This window comes from Toxotes jaculatrix, chromosome 24 (genome assembly GCF_017976425.1).
Source record: "Toxotes jaculatrix isolate fToxJac2 chromosome 24, fToxJac2.pri, whole genome shotgun sequence".
Taxonomy (NCBI): Eukaryota; Metazoa; Chordata; class Actinopteri; family Toxotidae; genus Toxotes; species Toxotes jaculatrix.
The window spans coordinates 6,862,539-6,885,016 of NC_054417.1; the positions used below are offsets into that span (position 1 = coordinate 6,862,539).

The 22,478-nt window shown below is 44.0% G+C and overlaps 1 protein-coding gene across 4 annotated transcripts in view; it reads left to right on the plus strand.

Annotated features, from left to right (window-relative positions):
* The first annotated feature begins 6,273 nt into the window (after positions 1–6,273).
* LOC121178000 (SART-1 family protein DOT2-like) overlaps positions 6,274–22,478 on the plus strand; it is a 45,700-nt gene continuing 29,495 nt past the window's right edge. For all 4 annotated transcript variants that reach the window (XR_005893433.1, XM_041032470.1, XM_041032468.1 and 1 more), the window contains exons 1-6: positions 6,274–6,304; positions 6,751–6,829; positions 9,143–9,308; positions 16,047–16,271; positions 17,389–17,505; positions 17,831–17,917. Coding sequence is in view for 3 of the 4 variants with exons in the window: in XM_041032470.1 (XP_040888404.1) it covers positions 16,137–16,271; positions 17,389–17,505; positions 17,831–17,917 (339 nt within the window). In the remaining variant the exon portion in view is untranslated. The remainder of the gene's footprint in view (positions 6,305–6,750; positions 6,830–9,142; positions 9,309–16,046; positions 16,272–17,388; positions 17,506–17,830; positions 17,918–22,478) is intronic.

Sequence of the window (22,478 nt, forward strand, 5' to 3'; positions counted from 1 at the left end):
ATATGTTGTAGTATTTGCATAGTGCCCATGTCATTATTTACAGTCTGATGTTAACTGTGGTAAAAACTAGAATGTTCAATTCAACTCGTTGTCAGGGCTTGTCCACAGTTTTGTTTTCAGGCAAATAAACAGTGTGGCTCTTAAAAACATCCTCTCATTGAAGCGTTCCCTGTCAGCGTCTCTGTGCTGTTTACATGCGCACGCCTGTGTGCAGTTTTCTAAACTCTTGTTGTTTGGACGGAGATGATCAACCCACCCTCTGAGCTGTCTAATCCAAATAACGCAGCGACGTTTTCGGTCCTCCGCCGACAGGGGGCGCTGTTTACATACGTGACTCATGACTCGCTGAACGTGCCGAGGTCAAAGGTAGTGTTTTGGTACGTCACGCATGATGCAGCCGAAGGGCGACGATGCGAAACGGTACTGTTGATACTATCTGGAATTTCTGTGTATTAACCAGGCTTGTTCGCGTCATAAAGTAAACCGGGTTGTTGTAGAGGAGTTTCCTGCCTTAACGTAAAAACCGCTTTTCCCCACCGAGATAACAGAGAGCCGTTACAGGCTACGGCAACTGGCGCTTCCATTTTCGGACAGGCGTGGATATTTACGTTTTTCCGTGCAGTTTTCGGACGACGAGGGCGAGGACTGAAGTGTACATCATAGTTTCACAGATCGTGAGAGTTGTAAAGTCGAGGGAATGTAAAGTAGTTTTTTTTTGTTTTTTTTTTTGGTGACTTTGTTAGGTGGTGTATTTTATTATTATTATGATTTGTTGGCTCAGAAACACACCTGGAACATGAAGGCCGTGATTATGGATGAGATGTGTAGTTCCTTTAGAAATGAGCAGGATGCGGAGAAAAACATTGCCGCCGTCAGCCAAGGTGTCTGTGCGAGGGGCCGGGTTTGTTGACATTCTGGATACATGTCATGGGCCATTTTTCAACCACAAACTGTGATATATGTCTTCAAACTGTGATGGGAAACACGTTCACAAAAGCATTCTCAGCCCAACTTACAGGGGGCGCCATAAATCCCCCAACACAACCCTCAATGCCTTGTATGCATTGACAGAATCAGCCATAAACAGGTTTATATTATGAATGAAAAGTTTTACATAACCCCCCCCACATTATGAAACAACAAATGAAGACACACAGGGTGTGTGTAAATAAACCTAGATAACATGGAATAAAATGCAGGCTAAAAAGATGTTGTTTAAGCATTGAGCTTAACCATAGTGCTCTTATCTCTGATCTCTTGTGCTCTTATAGGAGATGATTGCTCAGTCAGATTTGTAGAGATAAAGTCACCTATTTTCTTGACCTTTCACCCTGAACCATCCAACAGAGGACCTGAGGGTCCCAGTGGTGCATTGATAGCTTAATGATGTATTTTGAATTAAAGAAGTTTTCCCAAGAGAATGTAGTAAATTAAAAATGCTGAGAGTTAAGTACAAGGGGTAACCGTGAAAGTACAATGCACGGAAAAAAGTGAGTTAGAATCAGTGAACCTCACTGGCTTGTTTTTCAAACAAAACATTGCTCTGTCATTCTTGCAGCGTGACGCAGAGGTCCCTGGAGGAGCTGACCAACATCATAAAGAGTTCTATGGTGGCCGCACTAGAGGGGTGTGATCTACGGAGGCCTGCCAGCCGCACGCCACGCCAGGCAGAGGTACATCCAGCTCAATGAGGCGCAAGTCTACAAGAGTCGTGTGGATGCAGTGGTAAGTGAAGTCTGTATTCTCTGTGTGTGTGTCTGCATGTCAGTATTAAATATGTGAAAACCAGGAGAGGATGTAGGAAAGTTTAGAAACCAATTTGAGTTTGAAGTTGAAGGGTGAAATTATATTTTGCCTTTGCCTTAACTTAGTGTTGAAGTAGTGTAGAAATCCATCGGTCCAAAGTGGTCTGAAAAGCGTCACTAACCCTGATAGTTGGTGCTTTTGTCTCGGCAGAAAATATAGATGATGTTACAGTGTTGTTAGAATAAGCTGCAGAATTCTAAGGGTGGACGGTGTGTCGTTCCTGTTTGACGCAGCGCTCAGCACACGATGCAGCTATCTGGGGTTTTGTGAGATATGGATGGAGGTGGAGTTGGAGAGTGGCTGCTTTTGTCACCCTGTTCAAGTAAGTCAAAAAAGTATGTAGGCAAGTTGGACTTGATCCAATCTGGTGCAAGTCCAACGGAGTTATTATGAACCAGCTCAGACTGGTTCATATGGAAGCAGGATGCAGTTATTGTAGATTTCTGAATGCAGACTAGACATCCGTCAAGGTAATAGCGCATAAGCACATGCAAGAACGTTAGGGACAAGTCATTGGCGAGGGGAGGGCCGTGGGCCAACTCACGGGTGTAACGTACAGGCGGGTGAGAAGGGGAGAGGGAGGCGTCTTCTGATTTGTGTTTCATCCGAATCAGGTCCTCTACAAAGGCCAGGCTGTGAGCTCTGTGTGGATGTCCTGCCCAAGAGCAAAGAGAAGAGTCCCCCTCCCAAGGGATTGTGGGAGGTTTGGGGAAATTGTTTTGAAAGCCCGAGCATGTGGCCTGCGCTAGTGGACAAAGACAGCGTCCCCAGTTAAAATGTGGTTTAAGTGTTATGGTGATGAGTAGTTGGAGTTACTGGAAAAAGAAAAAAAAAGTTTCTTAAACGTGTCAGCATGGTATCAAAAGTGATACTTGGCTGATAGTTAATATGAAATCCTCTGTGTCCTTGATGGTTAAAAGTGTCATCACTGATGCTGAATATTTTTGAAAGGTAATCTTTTAGTTTCAAGTAGTTTGAATCATGTCTTTATTGGCAGTGAGGTTGAACTGGGTTGTGCGACATCGCCCTCTACTGGACAACTGGAGGAACTCCATTACACCAACATATCCACGCACTGTCTGATGTACTTGTTTATGCAAACAATGCGATAACGGTGTCTGTTTGTCGATGTCCTCTGACATCATCAACATGTCATTCCAAACAAAGTGCCAACAGGAAGCAGTAATGACTTTACATTTGTTTTATTTTGAAGTGTGGAGAAACACTCACATTTACTGTTTTTACCTTTAGAGAAGAATCTGCCTTTGTGTCCATGTGACAGATGATGTGTTACTGATACAGGATTGTGCTGAATATGTTGTAGTATTCGCACAGTGCTCATGTCATTATTTACAGTCTGAAGTTAACTGTGGTAAAAACTAGAATGTTGAATCGACCAAAAAGCTGTGATCATGTGCCTGATTATATGACATTCAACTCGTTGTCAGGGCTTGTCCACAGTTTTGTTTTTAGGCAAACAAACAGTGTGGTTCTTAAAAACATCCTCTCAGTGAAGTTTTCTCTGTCAGCGTCTTTGTGCTTTTTACATTTGCACGCCTGTGCCCCGACAGGGGGCGCTGTTCACACCCTCTGAGCTGTCTCATCCAAATAACGCAGCGACGTTTTCGGTCCTCCACCGACAGGGGGCGCTGTTCACACACGTGACTCATGACTCTCCCTGAACGTGCCGAGGTCAGAGGTAGTGTATTGGTACGTCACGCGTGACGGCTGCCGAAGGGAGACGATGAGAAACGGTACTGTTGGTATTATCTGGAATTTATGTGTATTAACCAGGCTTGTTCGCTTCATAAAGTAAACCGGGTTGTTGTAGGGGAGTTTTCTGCCTTACGCTAAAAACCGCTTTTCCCCGCCGAGATAACAGAGAGCCTCGTGGTCGACAAACGCTAAGGCTACGGCTTATCGGACAGGCGTGGTAATTTACGCTTTTCTTGCAGTTTTCGGACGACTAGGGCGAGGACTTAAGTTTACATCATAGTTTCACAGATCGTGAGAGTTGTAAAGTCGAGAGAATGTAAAGTAGTTTGGTTTTTTTCCGTCAAAGAGAAAGAGAATACGGCGCTGGAAAAGCCACAACCGAGTCTGAGAAGAAGTGAGCAGGTGGAGGGCAGTTTCCAAGTCATGGTGACTTTGTTAGGTGGTGTATTTTATTATTATGGTTGTTTTTATTTGTTGGCTTAAACTGCGTTGAGCTCAGTTGAGTTAGAAACATGAAATTTGGGCTAGTAATCGGAAATGATGTGCAAATGCTTCCCAAGAAATATGGCCCCAGTCGGCCTGATGGTGGCACCGCGAGCCCACCTGAAGTCAGTTGTATACTCAGAAACACACCTGGAACATAAAGGCCGGATGGGGAGAAAACATGGCCGCCGCCAGCCAAGGTGTCTGTGCAAGGGGCCGAGTTTATTGACATTCTGGATACAAGTCATGGTTTTTCAACCACAAACTTGTCTTCAAACTGTGAAACACGTTCACAAAAGCATTCTCAGCCCAACTCACGGGGGGGGGGGGGGGGGGGGGGGGCGCTATAAATCCCCCAACACAACCCTCAATGCATATGAAGCTATTAGCAGCAAGTGTTGTTGTCTGAACTGGACCAAAGTCCCAAACAGAGTTAGCCTTAAACAGGTTTATATTATGAATCAAAAGTTTTATATTACATTCTTGGAAACGCCCCCCACCCCACATTATGAAACAACAAATGAAGACACACTGGGTGTGTTTAAATAAACCTAAATGACATGGAATAAAATGCAGGCTAAAAACATGTTTAAGCATTCAGCTTAACCATAGTGCTCTTATCTCTGATCTTGTGCTCTTATAGGAGATGATTGCTCTTAGAGTCGTATATTTAAGCATTTCCCAAGTCTCAGAGTCAGATTTGTAGAGATAAAGTCACCTTTTTGTCAGCTTTCCAGCCTTTCATTTGTGCTCTCCTGTTGTTCTGAACTTATGTGCCAGTGAACTCTGTCTTTGCTTGTTTATTTTGAATTTCCAGCTTTTTATTGACCAAATCATCAGTTGCATAATCATAAAAATTACCAGTACATTAATGGACAAAGAAAACTGATGTTAGTAGCACCCTGCGTCCGATCCTTCAGGGATCTGAAGTGCTGGTAGGAAATGAGACTTTGGGTACATCAAAATGTCAGAAGTGTCAGATTCTACTTTGGGAATTGCGGGACGTTGTTAAGTTCACTGTAGTAAATTAAAAATGCTGAGAGTTAAGTACAAGGGGTAACCGTGAAAGTACTATTCAAAAAAATGAGAATCAGTGAACTTCTCTGGCTTGTTTTTCAGATGACCAACGTCATAAAGAGCGGTATGGTGGCCGCACTAGCGGGGTTTGATCTACGGAGGCCTGCCAGCCGCACGCCACGTCAGGCAGAGGTACATCCAGCTCAATCAGGCGGAAATCTACACGAGTCGTGTGGATGCAGTGGTAAGTGAAATCTGTATTCTCTCTGTGGATGTAGGAAAGTTTTGAAACAATTTTTAGTTTTAAGCGGAAGGGTAAAATTATATTTTGCCTTAACTTAGTCTTGAAGTAGTGTAGAAATCCACGGGATGAGATCTTGCGTGGAGCCCCAGATCGAGGGAGATTATCAATGACCTTGCATGTCTTCCATTTTCTAATAATTGCTCCCACAGTTGATTTATTCACTCTAAGCTGCTTGCCTATTGTAGATTCACTCTTCCCTGCCATGTGCAGGTCTACAATTTTGTTCCTGGTGTCCTTTGACAGCTCTTTGGTCTTAGCCATGGTGGAGTTTGGAGTCTTACTTTTTGAGCCTGTGGTCAGGTTATTTTATACGTATAACGAGTTCAAACAGGTGCCATTAGTACAGGTAACAAGTGGCGGACAGAAGAGCTTCTTAAAGAAGAAGTTACAATTAGTGAGAGCCAGAAATCTTGCTTGTTTGTAGGTGACCAAATACTTATTTTACGCAGGAATTTATAAATAAATTCTTTAAAAATCCTACAATGTAATTTCCTGGATTGTTTTTCCACAGTCTGTCTCTCACAGTTGAAGCGTACCTATGATGAAAATTACAGACCTCTGTCATCATTTTAAGCAGGAGAACTTGCACAATCAGTGGCTGACTAAATACTTTTTTGCCCCACTGTAGATGATGTTACAGTGTTGTTAGAATAAGCTGCAGTATTCTAAGGGTGGACGATGGTTCAAAGTGAAGGGTTGTGACAAAGTTATGTGTTAGTTCATCTGATGGGAACACTTTTAATTCTGTGGCAGCCACTTAGTGTTTAGTATATTTTAGATGTGATGTCCATTTAAAAATAATGTACTTTAGATAACGTCTGGATCATTGATTTGATTATTTTTTATGTGTGATGGTTTCAGTCAGTCTGTCTTTCACTCATCGGTCAGCTCTCTCCCTCTGCCTCTGCAGTTCGGTCAGCACGGGCCTGTCTGTGTACGGGGACCAGTATACCCTCAGCCATTACGTCGCAGCCGGAGGTGAGTCACACGGGACCTGATGACACCCTTTCTTTTTCTGTCTTTCATTCTTTCTTTATGTATCCAGGAAACATTAACAGAGCTGTGTCACAACAACACCTGCACATCTCCATGTTTCCATCTGGGACCTGTCCCATACAAACCCAGCGTTTTCACTGAGCTGCTCCACAGTTCAGTCCTGTTTCTGTTGTGTGTTGTTTGCTTGTGGTTTGACTGTATGTAGGATTTGTATCATATTTTGATGATACTGTAACTTACAGCTATACAGTAATAATATAAAACATGACCCGGTGACTGCAGAAATTCACAGTCCAGTAAACGTAATGTCATATTTTTTGGATGTTGTGTGTTTAATTTTGACCTGATGACAAACTGTTTAAAGACAGTACACATGCCAGGACACGGAGTTATGAACGATGCTAATGAAACCTTATGTGTGTGATCAGCTGTCACCGGAGGCCTTTTCAGGCTGAACCTGGGCCTTCGAGGGCTGGTGGCGGGGACCGTCATCGGAGCAGCGATGGGGTAAGGTCGGCTCCCGCCTCGGCGAGCATCCTTTCACATTCTCACAGTCCAAGTCATAGAGTGACTGATCTGTAAAGAAGAATTTCAGTCCTCATTAAATTATATTGGCAGCAGCTGGCCCTCTCCATTTATACCATCTCTGTTATTCCACCCTCTCATGTCCATCTCCCACGGTCTGATCTGGACTCGTGCTTCACTCTGTGTCATTTCTCCTCTCTCTCTCTGCTCAACACTCTCTTCTCCCCGTCCCGCTTTTCACTCTTTTCTCTGGCCACTTTCAGCTGACTGCACAGAGCCAGGAGCAGGTTAGAGTGCGGTTGTGAGCGCGAGGCGTTTGACGGCGTAACAGACCAGAGGGGCCGGTTCTGATCGGCTCTGCGATCGTGGGCTCCACATCAGCTCGGCCCCAGTCTGCTCTCCCATCGGCCGTAATGCTGCCATCTTGTCCTCCTCCTCCTCCTCCTTCTCTCCCTCTCACTGTCTGTCTCAGTGACCAGCCACATGGAGCGTTTGATGCGCCAGCCCCGGCTACGCCAGGTGCAGTCAGGGCAGAAGAAGGGGGTGCGGAACGAAAGGAGGCTGCTAATCGGAAAGGACATCACGCTCCAGATGTCAGCCCAGAGTCAGCTCCTTGTCCTGGCACGTGGAGGAGGTGTGACTGGAAGGTGGAGCAGGGCAGGGGGAGCTGCAGAGGAGGGAGTGGCTTTGTTAGAGACAGCTGAGAGGGAATGGGACACCAACTTGTAAGTGACTGACTGAAGTAGGTGCTGTAACACAACTTGGATGTGGTTTGCTCCAAAACAGATTACGTAAGAGCAGGAAGTGTTTTAGGAATGTGGGACAAACCCAGTGACCCCAGTGTTATGTGTAATGTGCCCAGCAAGTGGTCAAATGGAAAGGTTTCACATGATACTTTATATTTTCTAAAGAATATACAGTCCCTGATGTTTTTATGTGTAGTATGAAATGTAAAAACACTGTGTTCAGATGTAAGTATAAAATCTATCAAGCAATTTAAAATGTTCTAAACACATGCTTATAATAATTATACCCAATTAATTCTGCTCAGGCTTCCCACGGGCGCTGTGATCATCAGCGTGCAGTCTGTGGCCGGAGAAGGTGTCCGAGAGAGGAGGAGGAGAGAGCGCAGGGAGCTGTATGAGCTGAGACTGGCAGAATGGTGAGTTCAATGAGAAGATTTTAATCATGCGATCATGCACCGAGCGTTAAAGAAACACAGCGTTGTTACGTTAACACATTGCTCTGTTTCTGTAAAATCATAAGGACGGCCCGTTTGCAGTTGACGGATGAGCTGATTGGCGATCTGAATGTCAGCTGCGAGGCAGAGGAAACTCATAAGGACATGCAGAGGATCCAGGAGCTGCTCAGGTTACCACAGAATGAGGGTGCAGCTCAGGACTCAAGCAGCCACTGACAGTAGCTGTCTGCTGGACATTGAGGTGGGACTTTACATAACTGAGGATAAACAAGTCACTGGTTTGCCTGGACTCTGTCACACACGTTCTGTCTAACTGAATGAAAACTTGACATCCGAAGTAAAAGGGGAAAAAAAACTACTGCAAAGGAGCCATAGAGTAGCTCAGGAGATGGTTGTGCAGGTCAGCTGTTGGGCACTTGGAATAGGTGAGTGAGTGAGTGAGAGAGGGTGGGGAGAGCAGGTGTGTTCACACATTCACCGCAACCTTGAACTTTACATTAGAAACATTACCCAGAGGAGATTTACGTGTGGACGCAATTGTCCTAATCAGTTGAACCGGACATTAAGTGGACTTTACTCTGCCAGTAGAGTCCACGTAATGTCCGGTTGACACCTGACGCACTAAAGATGACATGTGTTCAAGGTACCATTTCATATCGGCCTCTTCCCACAGAAGACAAACTGTCATTTGCATGGTAAAGCTTTAATCGGACTCCATGTGGATCTCGTATCAATATCAGTCAAGTGTTTATTCTCTTGGATTGACAGCATAAAACAACAGATGCGATTCGAAGTCTGAATCTGAAAATACAGCGTTGCCATTGTGACACAGCCTAATAAAACATCATCAATTGAAAGAAACAGACTGTATCCTACATTAATTCACTGAGATAAAAGTCATCTTTAAACAATGGTGTTTCACTCTACGCTCATGTTGTGTGTCCTCTTCGTTGATTATTTATTATTTATATTCAGCACACCTCAGCTTGTGACACCAGAGCAACAAATCATCCACGTCTGTGAGAAAAGTGGCTTTTTCTTTTCCCCGTGTCTGTTATGTGCAGTGTGTTGACTTTGCCTCTTGGACTTTTCAGCAACTAGCCTCGGCCCCTGGTGTAAACAAGATGTGACAGAGCAACAGCTGCGGCCTAGGATACGGCAGCGACCTCTGACGTGCAGACGGACGGCCAATAGAGACGGACCGAGGAGACGCGACCGTCCAGAGCGCAGCTCCTTCAGTGGCGAGAGGTGAACTTTCAGGTAAAGTTTCTCATGAGAGATTAGTATCAAACTGCCCCTGAATTATGTTTTGAGTTTGTGAACTGTTAGGTGAGCTGTAACAGCTGTTGTGTTTGGTTGTGTCTCGGCATCCGTGAGTAATGAAAACACATTTTCTGTCTTGATAACAGTAGGAAAAAATAAGATCAAATTCAAATAAATAATAGGAGAGATTAAAAAAAGAGGGAGGAGCCACAGCATTTGAATAGGGATAAGTAGAAGTATGGGATCATGTCCCTGAATGCATGTAAAATGAGATGGTAAAGGATGACTGCTGTCAGAGCAGGAGGCTAGAATAATGGACTCCCTCTGCCCTCTGCTGGTGGCTTTGTGCAACTGCAGGTCTACACAAAAGTAAAGTCAGTCCCCGTACATGATACAACATGATTTATGTGAGTGGGTTTTTAAATGAGGCATAAAAGCACTTTCAGTAACATACTGGTGTTACCAAATATAAACTGGTTTTGCACCAGAGATGGTGTAATCAGGGCTGTGTCTCTGACGGTTGTATACATTTCACCACGGGGAGATCACGTGACCGCGCTGGAAACGCTACATGACGTCGTCAGCAGGCATGAGAACTCACACCCGGAGGCAGTGTTCATCGTGGCCGGTGATTTCAACCACAGGAACCTCAAGAAAGTTCTGTCCAAATTTCATCAGCACATTGGCTTTTGCTACCAGGGAGAATAACACTCTTGACCAGGTGTACACTAATGTCAAGGCTACAGAGCTGTGTCCCGGCCACATTTCAGTATTCCTCTGTCCAGCCTACAGATCCATCAGACAGGCCAAGAGACAGTACAGACTGAAGCTGGAGGACTACTACAACACCTCTGAGCCACGGCGCATGTGGCAAGGACTCCAGCACATCACAGACTACAGAGAGAAAAATCCGATAAGCAGCTCCACCCACACCACGCTCCCTGATGAGCTCAACGAGTTTTATGCTCGCTGCGACGCTGCCAACACCTATGACAGAGAGGAGCTGGGGCCACAGAAGGGACGCAGGACACACCGCTCTCTGTGACGTCAGTGTTGGTGCAGCACTCCCGGAAAGCAGCGGGCCCAGGCAACATCCCAGGGCGTGCACTCAGGGTCTGCACAGCCGAGCTGGCTGATGTACATTTACAACCTGTTGCTGTCTCAGTCCTTTGTGTCCACCTGCTTCTAGGCAGCTACCATTGTGCCCCTCCCCAAGGAAAACATCATAACCGGCCTAAATGACTATCATCCCAGTGCACTGACCCCGATCGTGATCCCTCCTGGGGAAATGACACTCTGTATTTTCCCCACACCAAGTGAACGAAACACACACACAAGCGTGCACATGCACTAGAGACGCTGGGGCAGGGAGCTGCCTAGTGAGGCGCTCGGGGAGCTGGATCAGTGCCTTGTTCAGGGGCACCGCAGCCATGGTGGCAGAGGCAGGGGAGGCGCGTCTCCTGCGCCACCACCGTGTCCGTTTTTTTGCGCTTGTTCGAGGGATCGAACCCTGAGCCCACTTCTGTACACCCTCTTCACCCATTACCGTGGGGCCTCGCAGAGCAACGCCAGCATCATTAAGTCAGCGGAAGACACCACAGTGATTGGACTAATCACCGGTGGAGAGGAGACATCATACAGAAGGCGAGTGGCTGACCTGGTGACCTGGTGCCAGGTAAATAATCTCTCCTTGCTCTCCATTGATGGGCTCACTGAATGCATCACTGGATACATAAACTTGTGTGTGGACACCATTGTCCCAGCCAGGACAGTCAGCTGTTACCCCAACAACAAGCCGTGGCTGACAAAGGACATCAAAGCCATTCTAAATGATAAGAAGAGGGCGTTGAGAGCTGGCAACGAGCAAAGAGGAGGTGAGGAAAGTACAGGCAACCCTGAAATCCAAGACCAGAGAGGCCAAGGAGCTGTACAGGAAGAAGCTGGAGATGAAACTGGAGCATAACAACATGAGAGAGGTGTGGAGCGGCATGAGGACCAGCACTGGTTTCAAGCCACGAAATGGCAGAGGAGCCTATGGAAGTGTGGAATGGGCGAATGAGCTGAACCTGTTCTGTAACAGATTTGACAGAGTGACCCCAACTCACCCCCAGACAGACTCTTCTGCAGTACAAAGGCAACCACCAGTTCCTCTCTCTCTCTCTCTCCCCCCTCCTCTTCTTGCTCTCCCTCATCTCCACATGAAGACCTCGCTGACACCTCCTCTTCTGAATCCCCTGACTGCAATTACCAAGGAAGCACCATTTACGGACCCCCTTCAAATTCGCCTACCAGTCCTGTCTCGGAGTGGACGACGCCATCATCTGCCCGCTCAACAGAGTGTACACCCACCTGGACAAGGCAAGATATGGTGGAGGAGTACAGGTACCTGGGAGTGTACCTAGATCACAAACTGGGCTGGTCCAAAAACACGGACACTGTGTACAGAAAGGGCCAGTTGCCTGCTGGGGCAGCAGCCTGAGGGTGAAGGACACTAACAGACTCAAGAAGATCATCAGGAAGGCCAGCCATGTTGTGGGGGAGGAATTGGACTCACTGAACACAGTGTTGGAGAGGAGAATGTTGTCCAAAGTTAGGACAATATTGGACTCTCCTTCTCACCCTCTCCACCATGTGCGGATCAGTCACAGAAGCTCGTTCAGCAACGGACTCATTGTTCCACGCTGCACAACAGAGCGACACAGGAAATCATTCCTGCCTGTCGCAATCAGACTGTATAACTGTGAAGTGTAAAAACCACAGACTCGTGTATACTGTTTATACTTTATTTTTAAACCATTAACCACAAACCCCATGTATATGACTGCAAATATTTAAGATGTCTTTTTTTTTTTTTTCTATTTTTCTATTATTTGTATTATATTGTTCTGTTTGATATTGGTGTATATACTGTAAGGGGGGTATTACAATATTTTTACTTGGTTTTCATTATACTATACTTTAGTTTTCACTTCACTTTTGTATTTTAGAAACTTTTTTCTGCTACTACATACTCTATGTGCAATGTTCCTATTTTCTTTATTTTCAACTGACAGTTGTAAGTAACTGTAAGAATTTCCCTACGGGGATTAATAAAGTTTTTCTGATTCTGATTCTGATTGAACTCAAACAAGACCAAGGAGATGATTATTGATCCACGGAGGAGGAGGAGGACAGAGCCGTATGCACCACTTCACGTCAGTGGGACAGAGGTAGGGTGGAAACCTTCAAATTCGTCGGGACTTACATCAGTGAGGAGTTAACCTCGACTCACAACTGTCACCACTTTGTGAAGAAAGCACAGCAGAGACTGTTCTTCTTGAGGAAGTCGAGGAAATTTGGCATGTCACCCAGAATCCTCAGCAATTTCTACAGATGCACAGTGGAAAGTGTCATAACCAGCTCCGTCACGGTGTGGCGCGGAGCCAGCTCTGCTCAGGACAGGAAGGCTCAGGAAGGAGCGATAGAGACTGCACAGCACATCTCTGGAGCAGCCTTCCCGTTACTCAGGGACATTTACACCAGCAGGGTCGTCAGGAGGGACTACCACATCATCAAGGACAATACACACCCGCAGCACAGTCTTTTCACACTCCTGCCTTCAGGGAGTGTGAGAGCACGAACAACCGGGCTCCTCAACAGATTCTACCTGCAAGCCGTCGGACTCCTGAATACGGACACTTCCCCCCCCACAACGTCCACCTCCCCCATTAGGACCACCCCCCACACACAGCACACACATACACATGATCACTTTAACTACTGGTCACTACTGTTAGTCTTTGCATGACTCTTTGTTTGGCATCTTACTGTGTTCTCTTTTTAAGTGATATCTGTACATATTTCAGCTACTTTTTCATTTACCTCTTTTGGTTTTGTTCCTTTAAGTTATTCTGTATTTTGTACATTTCTATGTCTTTAACTGTATCTTTTACTTTTTGTGAGATCTATTTTATAGACATAGCATTGTGTGTAGGGAGGTAGCATTGCATCATTGCATAGTGTGTAGGGAGGTAGCATTGCATCATTGCATAGTGTGAACAGCTGCTTTGTATTGTGCGAATGACAATAAACCTTTTGAATCTTGAATCTTGATCCTTAATCATACCTGACACATACAGGCATTATAGCTGTTTGTGTTCAAACAATCTGTAACATGCTACAACTGCGTCTTTGACTGTGTGTGTTATTGTGAGTTTTTCTGCAAGAGGAAACAGTCTATGGAGTCGAATGGAGTTATGTGCAGATGCGGTTACAGTGGCAGTGTGGAGACCGCTCGCCAGAGACCCTCCACAGGTGGGACGACGTTGTTGGCCGAGTCTCAGATTTACAAGATGTTGTCTAACTACACGTAGCGAATTAAGTTGTGCCAGAGTGTAGCGGTGTGCGCGGAAAGCTGTGTTTCTGTAGAAGTGGTGGCTCGAACGCCTGAACTGAAGCCAAAGTGACCATGGAGATGACAAAGACAGGTGGTAGACATAATACGCTGGCAAATGCCACGTTCCTCTCTAGGATCTGTATGTGGTAAGTGATTATGGTCATAAAATTGGATGTCTCAGGACAGTGTGAATAGGAACGAGCGGCGAGGAGATTATCAGCCGGTACAGAGTAGTTGGATCACGGTGTCTGTCCGTGAAGTGGACAAATCCCATTTGACAATTTGATCCTCACAAATTTAACCACCCTTTGCAACTCAAGTACAGAAGTCGTTTTATATGTTCCTGAGCAGTTCCAGCAATGTCAAGGCATCTGGACTGTCCAGTACATTCTGCTGGTTATGAGTTATGTGTCGTTTGATAGAATCATTCTCAGGGTCTAACTGGAGTTTTCAGCCTGAATGAATGAAAAATTAGAGACGTCATAAGTCTCAGTTTGAATCAAAGAGCAAGAGCTTGTTTTCAGATTTCGCCTTTTGAACGTTGCCACATTCAAAAATGCCTAAAAGACATAGACATGGTTGGAATTGGATGCAAACTACATTAGTGTTCTTCAATGCTGTGTGCACTCAGGAATAATGTGTGTCACTTTAAAGTGACGCCGCCTGGTTTGCTCAGTTGGTAGAGCATGAGACTCCACCTGTCAGGTGGGGTTTGAATCCCACTCCCATGGGCTCAGCCCCCGTGGAGGTGCCATAGCACTTTGGTGCATTGTGAATTGGGCGGGCTGCCCCCGCGACCTGGGCCTGGACCCTGATAAGTGGCAGATCATGACATGACTTTAAAGTGACTTTTTCACTGCAAACACCAACAGTGTTGCCACCCGGATAGTCAAATCAGCACCATTTTAGGTTCACCGTGGGCTGTGTTGAACTTGTCAGGTTGTTAACGGTTACAGTCAGTCAACGGTTACTCTGCAGTATTAAAAGATTAGAGAAAACTTTACAACATTCAGCAAAGGGATGCACGGTGTCATTGCTATGAAGCATCCCAGTCCAGCAGCTCAGACCTTTAAAGGCAGCCTGTGGAGTGTTCTTGTTATTAGTTTGTGGTTACTTTTGACAAAATGTAGTGTGATGTATGGGCATGCACCGTATAGAGACAGGGAGAGTAGCTTCTGCCACGTTGACATATGTTACCTGCAGGGAATAAGCGTTACCACTAAAGTTTCAGTGGCCTTATCCAACCTGCACAGACTCCACATGCACAAGGGTGTGTTTCTTATTACCGCCTCATGTGGATACGTCATAATGATGGTGTGCGTAACAGTATAAAGTCTTGGCACAGATGTACCCACCTCATATTAAGTAGTGTGTGTGAGCGGCTGTGTGACTGCGTGTGCTCATTGTATCTGCATCTCGGGTGAGCTGTTGCTGTCAGAACAGCACCGAGTTGATACTAGCTGAACAAGTTGAATTTACATACAGCAGCACGACCTGAGGACACGATATACTTCTTTCAGTCAGTAATTCATGTGTGAAGAGGCAGCTAACATGAAACTCTACTTGTTTTTGCGTTCAGTCTGATGGTCTGGTTCATATTGCCAACATACAGTCTTGTCAAAATCGCAGTGTGTTGTCTGCGTGTGAAAATGATGGTACAATAATTAGATTTACAACCTGTTTTCCACGCAGTCAACTCCCTGGACAGATCATCTATCACATCACAGTACAAACTCAGTCTTTGCTTTACTTGTGGGTTGTAGAGAAATTTGAACCCCTGGTCATTGATAGCAATCAGAGCCAAAAGTGCTGGTGTTCCTCTCATCCATCCTCTGTGACTGATATGTGTTAACCTGCTTTCAAACTGTCCGTTTCAGGTTTTCAGGTTTGTTACCAGAGATACCAGAGATAGTCCAATGACTGTAACTCCTTCAAAGTTGCCATAAACCGCTTAATTTGAAATGTCTGATTCCCGTGTGGTGTAGTTCTGCTTCTGCAAACACGGACTGTGCGAAGCAACAATAAGAGCTTTCAAGAAGCATCTTGCTTTTAAGTGTTGTGCCCCAAAAAAATATAAAAAACTGGAAGTTTACGGGAAGGCCTCTGCACTGGCCGGATTGTTCACATTGTCATTGTCAGATTAGTTGAACATAGAACATGGAAATGGAAGTCCATACTCTATATATACACAAATGTGTCTGTGCATAGATGTGAGATTTAAGAAACAATGTAAGGGAAGTGGTTCAGAAGGCCGACTCAGTCCTGGGGATGGAGCGGCATGTAGCTGCAGAGAGAAGGGCGTTGTCAGAACCTAAGTATCTCTAATGTGTATCTTGTTTGTTACTGTCTTCTCTCTAAAGGAGGCCATTAAAGTGATCCAGCGTCTGCTCCTGGGCAAAATCATCCTGTACTTTGAGAATTATGACCCGGACGACCATAGAAGTCTTTGCATGGTGTACAGTGACGCCACAGCAATGTCGCTCTGCACCTTCGGACTGACCATCCTCCAACATCACTATGACTACCACGTCGAAAGAACGGTCATGAAGAGACGAGTGGCCATGTGTCACATGATCTACAAGAAGGTCAGTGAGGATCCCGCTGATTTTTAGCCTAGAACTCTTCCAGTCGCACTCACGAGACCGGTGCAGTGTGTCTCCCCAGGCTACAGTCTGTGGCTACGGTCTGTTTCCTCAGTGACTCGCTCACTAAGTGTTCTTATGAGAACGATGAACAGGGATTTTAAGCAGAACCAGTGTCCATTTCAGATGTTGTGCTGTGCTTCTTGATCCATCTGATTTCTGGAAGGAGATGTGAACGCAGTGTTAAACGCAGTGTGTGTTGTTTTAGCGTTTGGTCAAGGTTTCATGCGTAGCTCTTTGATGATGTTTTATAGTCTTTGATGGAAGATGATGAAAGCAGAGGTCTAGGGGAGCGTTCTGCACTTAGATCCATCAAAACTCAGCGGACGACATTTGGTCATCTGGAGAACAATCGCAAACCCGGGGGCCAAAGCAACCACAGAGCTTTGCAGGGCGACGAGGTGGAAAGTCCTCGACCAGGCAAGTGAGTCACCCGATATTTCGTGTGACCGAGCTGCATGCGTTCCACTCAGTGAAGATGAATGGAACGCCCTGCAAAGAGCTTTGCAGGGCGACGAGGTGGAAAGTCCTCGACCAGGCAAGTGAGTCACCCGATATTTCGTGTGACCGAGCTGCATGCGTTCCACTCAGTGAAGATGAGGCTGAAGGCAGAGAGGCCCTACAACAAGGCAGAGATGAAGGTGGCCGCAGCGAAGGCCTGGGAAGATAGAAAGCAGTGTTTCCTGTCAGCTACTTAGACTGCTGGGGCTCTCCACCGTTTGAAAACAAACCTAAACTGGTTCCTGTACGTGTATTGATGTGTGCCGGTCCAGTCTGGGATGGGGTTGTATTTAAATGTAGTGTTGTATCCCATCTGAAGGATATAAATGTGTTTGATTTGCTCGGGCGCTCTTTGCACCAAACCCCCCAATGTACTTGGCAAATGAAGCCGTTGTGGTGGAGCATCTTATAAAGGGTATGATGTAAAAAGTGATGGTCAACGCTACGCGTGGCAGGTGTGCATAGGGGATCGGACAGTCTGCTAGTGTAGTGATGTTTGTGTTCTTCAGTTCTACATGATGTAGCATGTAATAAGTTTGGTTGTCTGTCTCTCTGTCAGGGTCACGTCAGGGCCCAGGGCACCTACAACGAGCTGTGCTCGTCGGGTCTGGACACGGCGTTCCTGCTGCGGACGGACGAGGAGCGGGAGCGACGGTTTCTGTCACTGGGTCCAACGGTGAGAGGAGAAGTGAATGATGTTATGTCAGTCATTAGACTCACTGCCAGGTCAGTGAGCATAGTCACTGCGAGCTAACGACGACAGGGCCTGTAGTGGTCTGCGGCCTCCAACCCCAACTCCCTTGTATGGGAACAGACAGGCATGTGTGGAGGACGGTGGCACAGGGGCTCATTGTTTTTCTGACTGCAAAACAAGCTGCTTTTATCCACTTTGTTCAAGGGAGGAAAGCTGTGTTTGATGGAATTCTTTGATAGTTTCAAATGTAGGAAAACGGCCCAAAATGTTGCACCTGGTTTTTAAATGTATGCCGTCTCCAACCCAGGTTACGGAGCAGGAAGTCATCACCGGGACGGCGGAGACCCCCAAAGTCAACCCTGCGCAGCAGCGGCGAGGCCCGAGCCACGGCAAGGTCAGAGTTCAGTGCTGTAGAGCATTTTATTTTTTCACACAGGAGTTACAGTCAGCTTGTGTCCAGATCAGCGTCCAGGCTCAGATGTAGTGCGGTGTAGCCTTGAAACGGATACGGTCAAGTCAAAGTGAAGCCTTGGTGTGGTTTCCTGTGTATTTTCCCTTATTTGTAGAGAGCGGTCACTGAAGTTTCACTGTGTGAGTGCATCCGGGCTGTGAGCTGGGGTGGTGATCTTGGATTGGATCTGTAGTTTGAAGTGTTGTCTTGTAGAGGTTCATGTGTTTTCATTCATGTTATGCGAAGGAAGAGGACTGCTATTTTGTCACGTGGGGTTTTGGACACCTCACTCACAAGTTACCGCGAAGACTCATGGTGCTCAGTTGTACTAAATCAGTGAAGTGCTTGCGTGCGCAGGAATCATGGCAAAATAGTAGTACTAAAGAGTCAGACAGCTCTGTGCAGCATATCGTGCACAGTCAGAGCATGAGTTTGTGTCGTATTAGATCAGATTGTTTTCAAGTCAAGTGTCTTGTATTTCTGACTGTAGGCGTAGTATGTGTGAAAGCACAGTTGTCTAGAAGACGGTCAATCAGGATGTAGTGGGTTAGGCTTAGTCGCTGTAAGCGTAAGTAGCCCAAGGAAAGACAATAACCAGCCTCTGTTCAAGTATTTATTCTCCCATCACCCCAAAAAGATGACAAATGTTAATTTCGGTCCGTTCCCCAGCTGGGCATCCACGTGCTCATTAGAGTTAAAGAAGGTTAATCCCTTTAGGTTTTGCATTTTGATATGCCTATTATGTGTGAACGCGCACTAGACAACCGTCAAGGTAGTAGTGCATAAACACATGCAAGAACGTTAGGGACAAGTCAACGTTGTCATCAAGTAGGTGTTCATTGGCGGGCGGAGGGCCGTGGGCCAAGTCACAGGCGTAACGTACAGGCGGGTGAGAAGGGGAGAGGGAGGTGTCATCGGATTGGTCTTTCATCCGAATCAGGTCCTCTGCAAAGCCCACGCAGCGAGCTCTGTGCGGGTGTCGTGCCCAAGAGCAAAGAGAAGAGTTCCCCTCCTAGGGGATTGTGGGAGGTTTGGGGAAAATGTGTTCAAAGCCAGAGCATGTGGCCTGCGCAAGTGGACGAAGACAGCGTTCTCAGTTCAAATGTGGGTTAAGTGTTATGGTGATGAGGTGTTTGGGGTTACTACTACTCAAAATGTCATAAAAAACGTCATAGTATAGTAAGGCGTCGAAATAGGGCAAAAAAAGTAAAAAAAAATTTCGGCCTCAAAATGTCATAAAAAACGTCATAGTATAGTGTGCCGTTTTTTTCGGGCAAAAAAAGTCCACATTTTTTTCGACCTCAAAATGTCATAAAAAACGTCATAGTATAGTATGCCGTTTTTTTCGGCCTCAAAATGTCATAAAAAACGTCATAGTATAGTAAGGCGTCGAAATAGGGCAAAAAAAGTCAACATTTTGTTCGACCTCAAAATGTTATAAAAAACGTCATAGTATAGTATGCCGGGTTTTTTGGGCAAAAAAAGTCAACATTTTTTTCGGCCTCAAAATGTCATAAAAAACGTCATAGTATAGTAAGGCATAGAAATAGGGCAAAAAAAGTCAACATTTTTTTCGACCTCAAAATGTCATAAAAAACGTCATAGTATAGTATGCCGTTTTTTTGGCCTCAAAATGTCATAAAAAACGTCATAGTATGGTATGCTGTTTTTTTCGACCTCAAAATGTCATAAAAAACGTCATAGTATAGCATGCCGTTCATTTCGCTCAAAAATAGTCAAATTTTTTTTCGACCTCAAAGTGTCATAAAAAACGTCATAGTGTAGTATGCCGTTTTTTTCGGGCAAAAAAAGTCAACATTTTTTTCGAACTCAAAATGTCATAAAAAACGTCATAGTATAGTATGCCGTTTTTTTTGGGCAAAAAAAGTCAGCATTTTTTTCGGCCTCAAAATGTCATAAAAAAACGTCATAGTATAGTAAGGCGTCGAAATAGGGCAAAAAAAGTCCAAATTTTTTTCGACCTCAAATTGTCATAAAAAACGTCATAGTATAGTATGTCGTTTTTTTTGGGCAAAAAAAGTCAACATTTTTTTCGACCTCAAAATGTCATAAAAAACGTCATAGTATAGTATGGCGTTTTTTTTCGGGCAAAAAAAGTCAACCTTTTTTTCGACCTCAAATTGTCATAAAAAACGTCATAGTATAGTATGCGTTTTTTTTTTGGGCAAAAAAAGTCAACATTTTTTTCGACCTCAAAATGTCATAAAAAACGTCATAGTATAGTATGCCGTTTTTTTTCAGGGAAAAAAAGTCAACATTTTTTTCGACCTCAAAATGTCATAAAAAACGTCATAGTATAGTATGGCGTTTTTTTCGGGCAAAAAAAGTCAGCATTTTTTTCGACCTCAAAATGTCATAAAAAACGTCATAGTATAGTATGCCGTTTTTTTCGGGCAAAAAAAGTCAGCATTTTTTTCGACCTCAAAATGTCATAAAAAACGTCATAGTATAGTATGCCGTTTTTTTCGGGCAAAAAAAGTCAACATTTTTTTCGACCTCAAAATGTCATAAAAAACGTCATAGTAGAGTATGCCGTTTTTTTCGGGCAAAAAAAGTCAGCATTTTTTTCGACCTCAAAATGTCATAAAAAACGTCATAGTAGAGTATGCCGTTTTTTTTCGGCCTCAAAATGTCATAAAAAACGTCATAGTATAGTATGCCGTTTTTTTCGGGGAAAGAAAGTCAACATTTTTTTCGGCCTCAAAATGTCATAAAAAACGTCATAGTATAGTATGCTGTTTTTTTCGGGCAAAAAAAGTCAGCATTTTTTTCGGCCTCAAAATGTCATAAAAAACGTCATAGTATAGTAAGGCGTCGAAATAGGGCAAAAAAAGTCCAAATTTTTTTCGGCCTCAAAATGTCATAAAAAACGTCATAGTATAGTATGCCGTTTTTTTTGGGCAAAAAAAGTCAACATTTTTTTCGACCTCAAAATGTCATAAAAAACGTCATAGTATAGTATGGGGTTTTTTTCCGGCAGAAAAAGTCAACATTTTTTTTGGCCTCAAAATGTCATAAAAAACGTCATAGTATAGTATGCGTTTTTTTTCGGGCAAAAAAATCAACATTTTTTTCGACCTCAAAATGTCATAAAAAACGTCATAGTATAGCATGCCGTTCATTTCGCTCAAAAATAGTCAAAATTTTTTTCGACCTCAAAGTGTCATAAAAAACGTCATAGTGTAGTATGCCGTTTTTTTCGGGCAAAAAAAGTCAACATTTTTTTCGAACTCAAAATGTCATAAAAAACGTCATAGTATAGTATGCCGTTTTTTTTTGGGCAAAAAAAGTCAGCATTTTTTTCGGCCTCAAAATGTCATAAAAAACGTCATAGTATAGTAAGGCGTCGAAATAGGGCAAAAAAAGTCCAAATTTTTTTCGGCCTCAAAATGTCATAAAAAACGTCATAGTATAGTATGCCGTTTTTTTTTCGGGGAAAAAAAGTCAACATTTTTTTCGACCTCAAAATGTCATAAAAAACGTCATAGTATAGTATGCCGTTTTTTTCCGGCAAAAAAAGTCAACATTTTTTTAGACCTCAAAATGTCATAAAAAACGTCATAGTATAGTATGGCGTTTTTTTTTCGGGCAAAAAAAGTCAACCTTTTTTTCGACCTCAGAATGTCATAAAAAACGTCATAGTATAGTATGGCGTTTTTTTTCGGGCAAAAAAAGTCAACCTTTTTTTTGACCTCAAATTGTCATAAAAAACGTCATAGTATAGTATGGCGTTTTTTTTGGGGCAAAAAAAGTCAACCTTTTTTTCGACCTCAAATTGTCATAAAAAACGTCATAGTATAGTATGCGGTTTTTTTTCCGGCAAAAAAAGTCAACATTTTTTTCGACCTCAAAATGTCATAAAAAACGTCATAGTATAGTATGTCGTTTTTTTCGGGCAAAAAAAGTCAACATTTTTTTCGACCTCAAAATGTCATAAAAAAAGACATAGTATAGTATGCCGTTTTTTTCGGGCAAAAAAAGTCAGCATTTTTTTCGACCTCAAAATGTCATAAAAAACGTCATAGTATAGTATGCTGTTTTTGTCGGGCAAAAAAAGTCAACATTTTTTTTCGACCTCAAAATGTCATAAAAAACGTCATAGTATAGTATGCTGTTTTTTTTGGCCTCAAAATGTCATAAAAAACGTCATAGTATAGTATGCGGTTTTTTTTGGGCAAAAAAAGTCAGCATTTTTTTCGACCTCAAAATGTCATAAAAAACGTCATAGTATAGTATGGCGTTTTTTTTCGGGCAAAATAAGTCAACATTTTTTTAGACCTCAAAATGTCATAAAAAACGTCATAGTATAGTATGCGGTTTTTTTCCTTCAAAAAAAGTCAACATTTTTTTCGACCTCAAAATGTCATAAAAAACGTCATAGTATAGTATGCCGTTTTTTTTGGGCAAAAAAAGTCAACATTTTTTTCGACCTCAAAATGTCATAAAAAACGTCATAGTATAGTATGCCGTTTTTTTTCGGGGA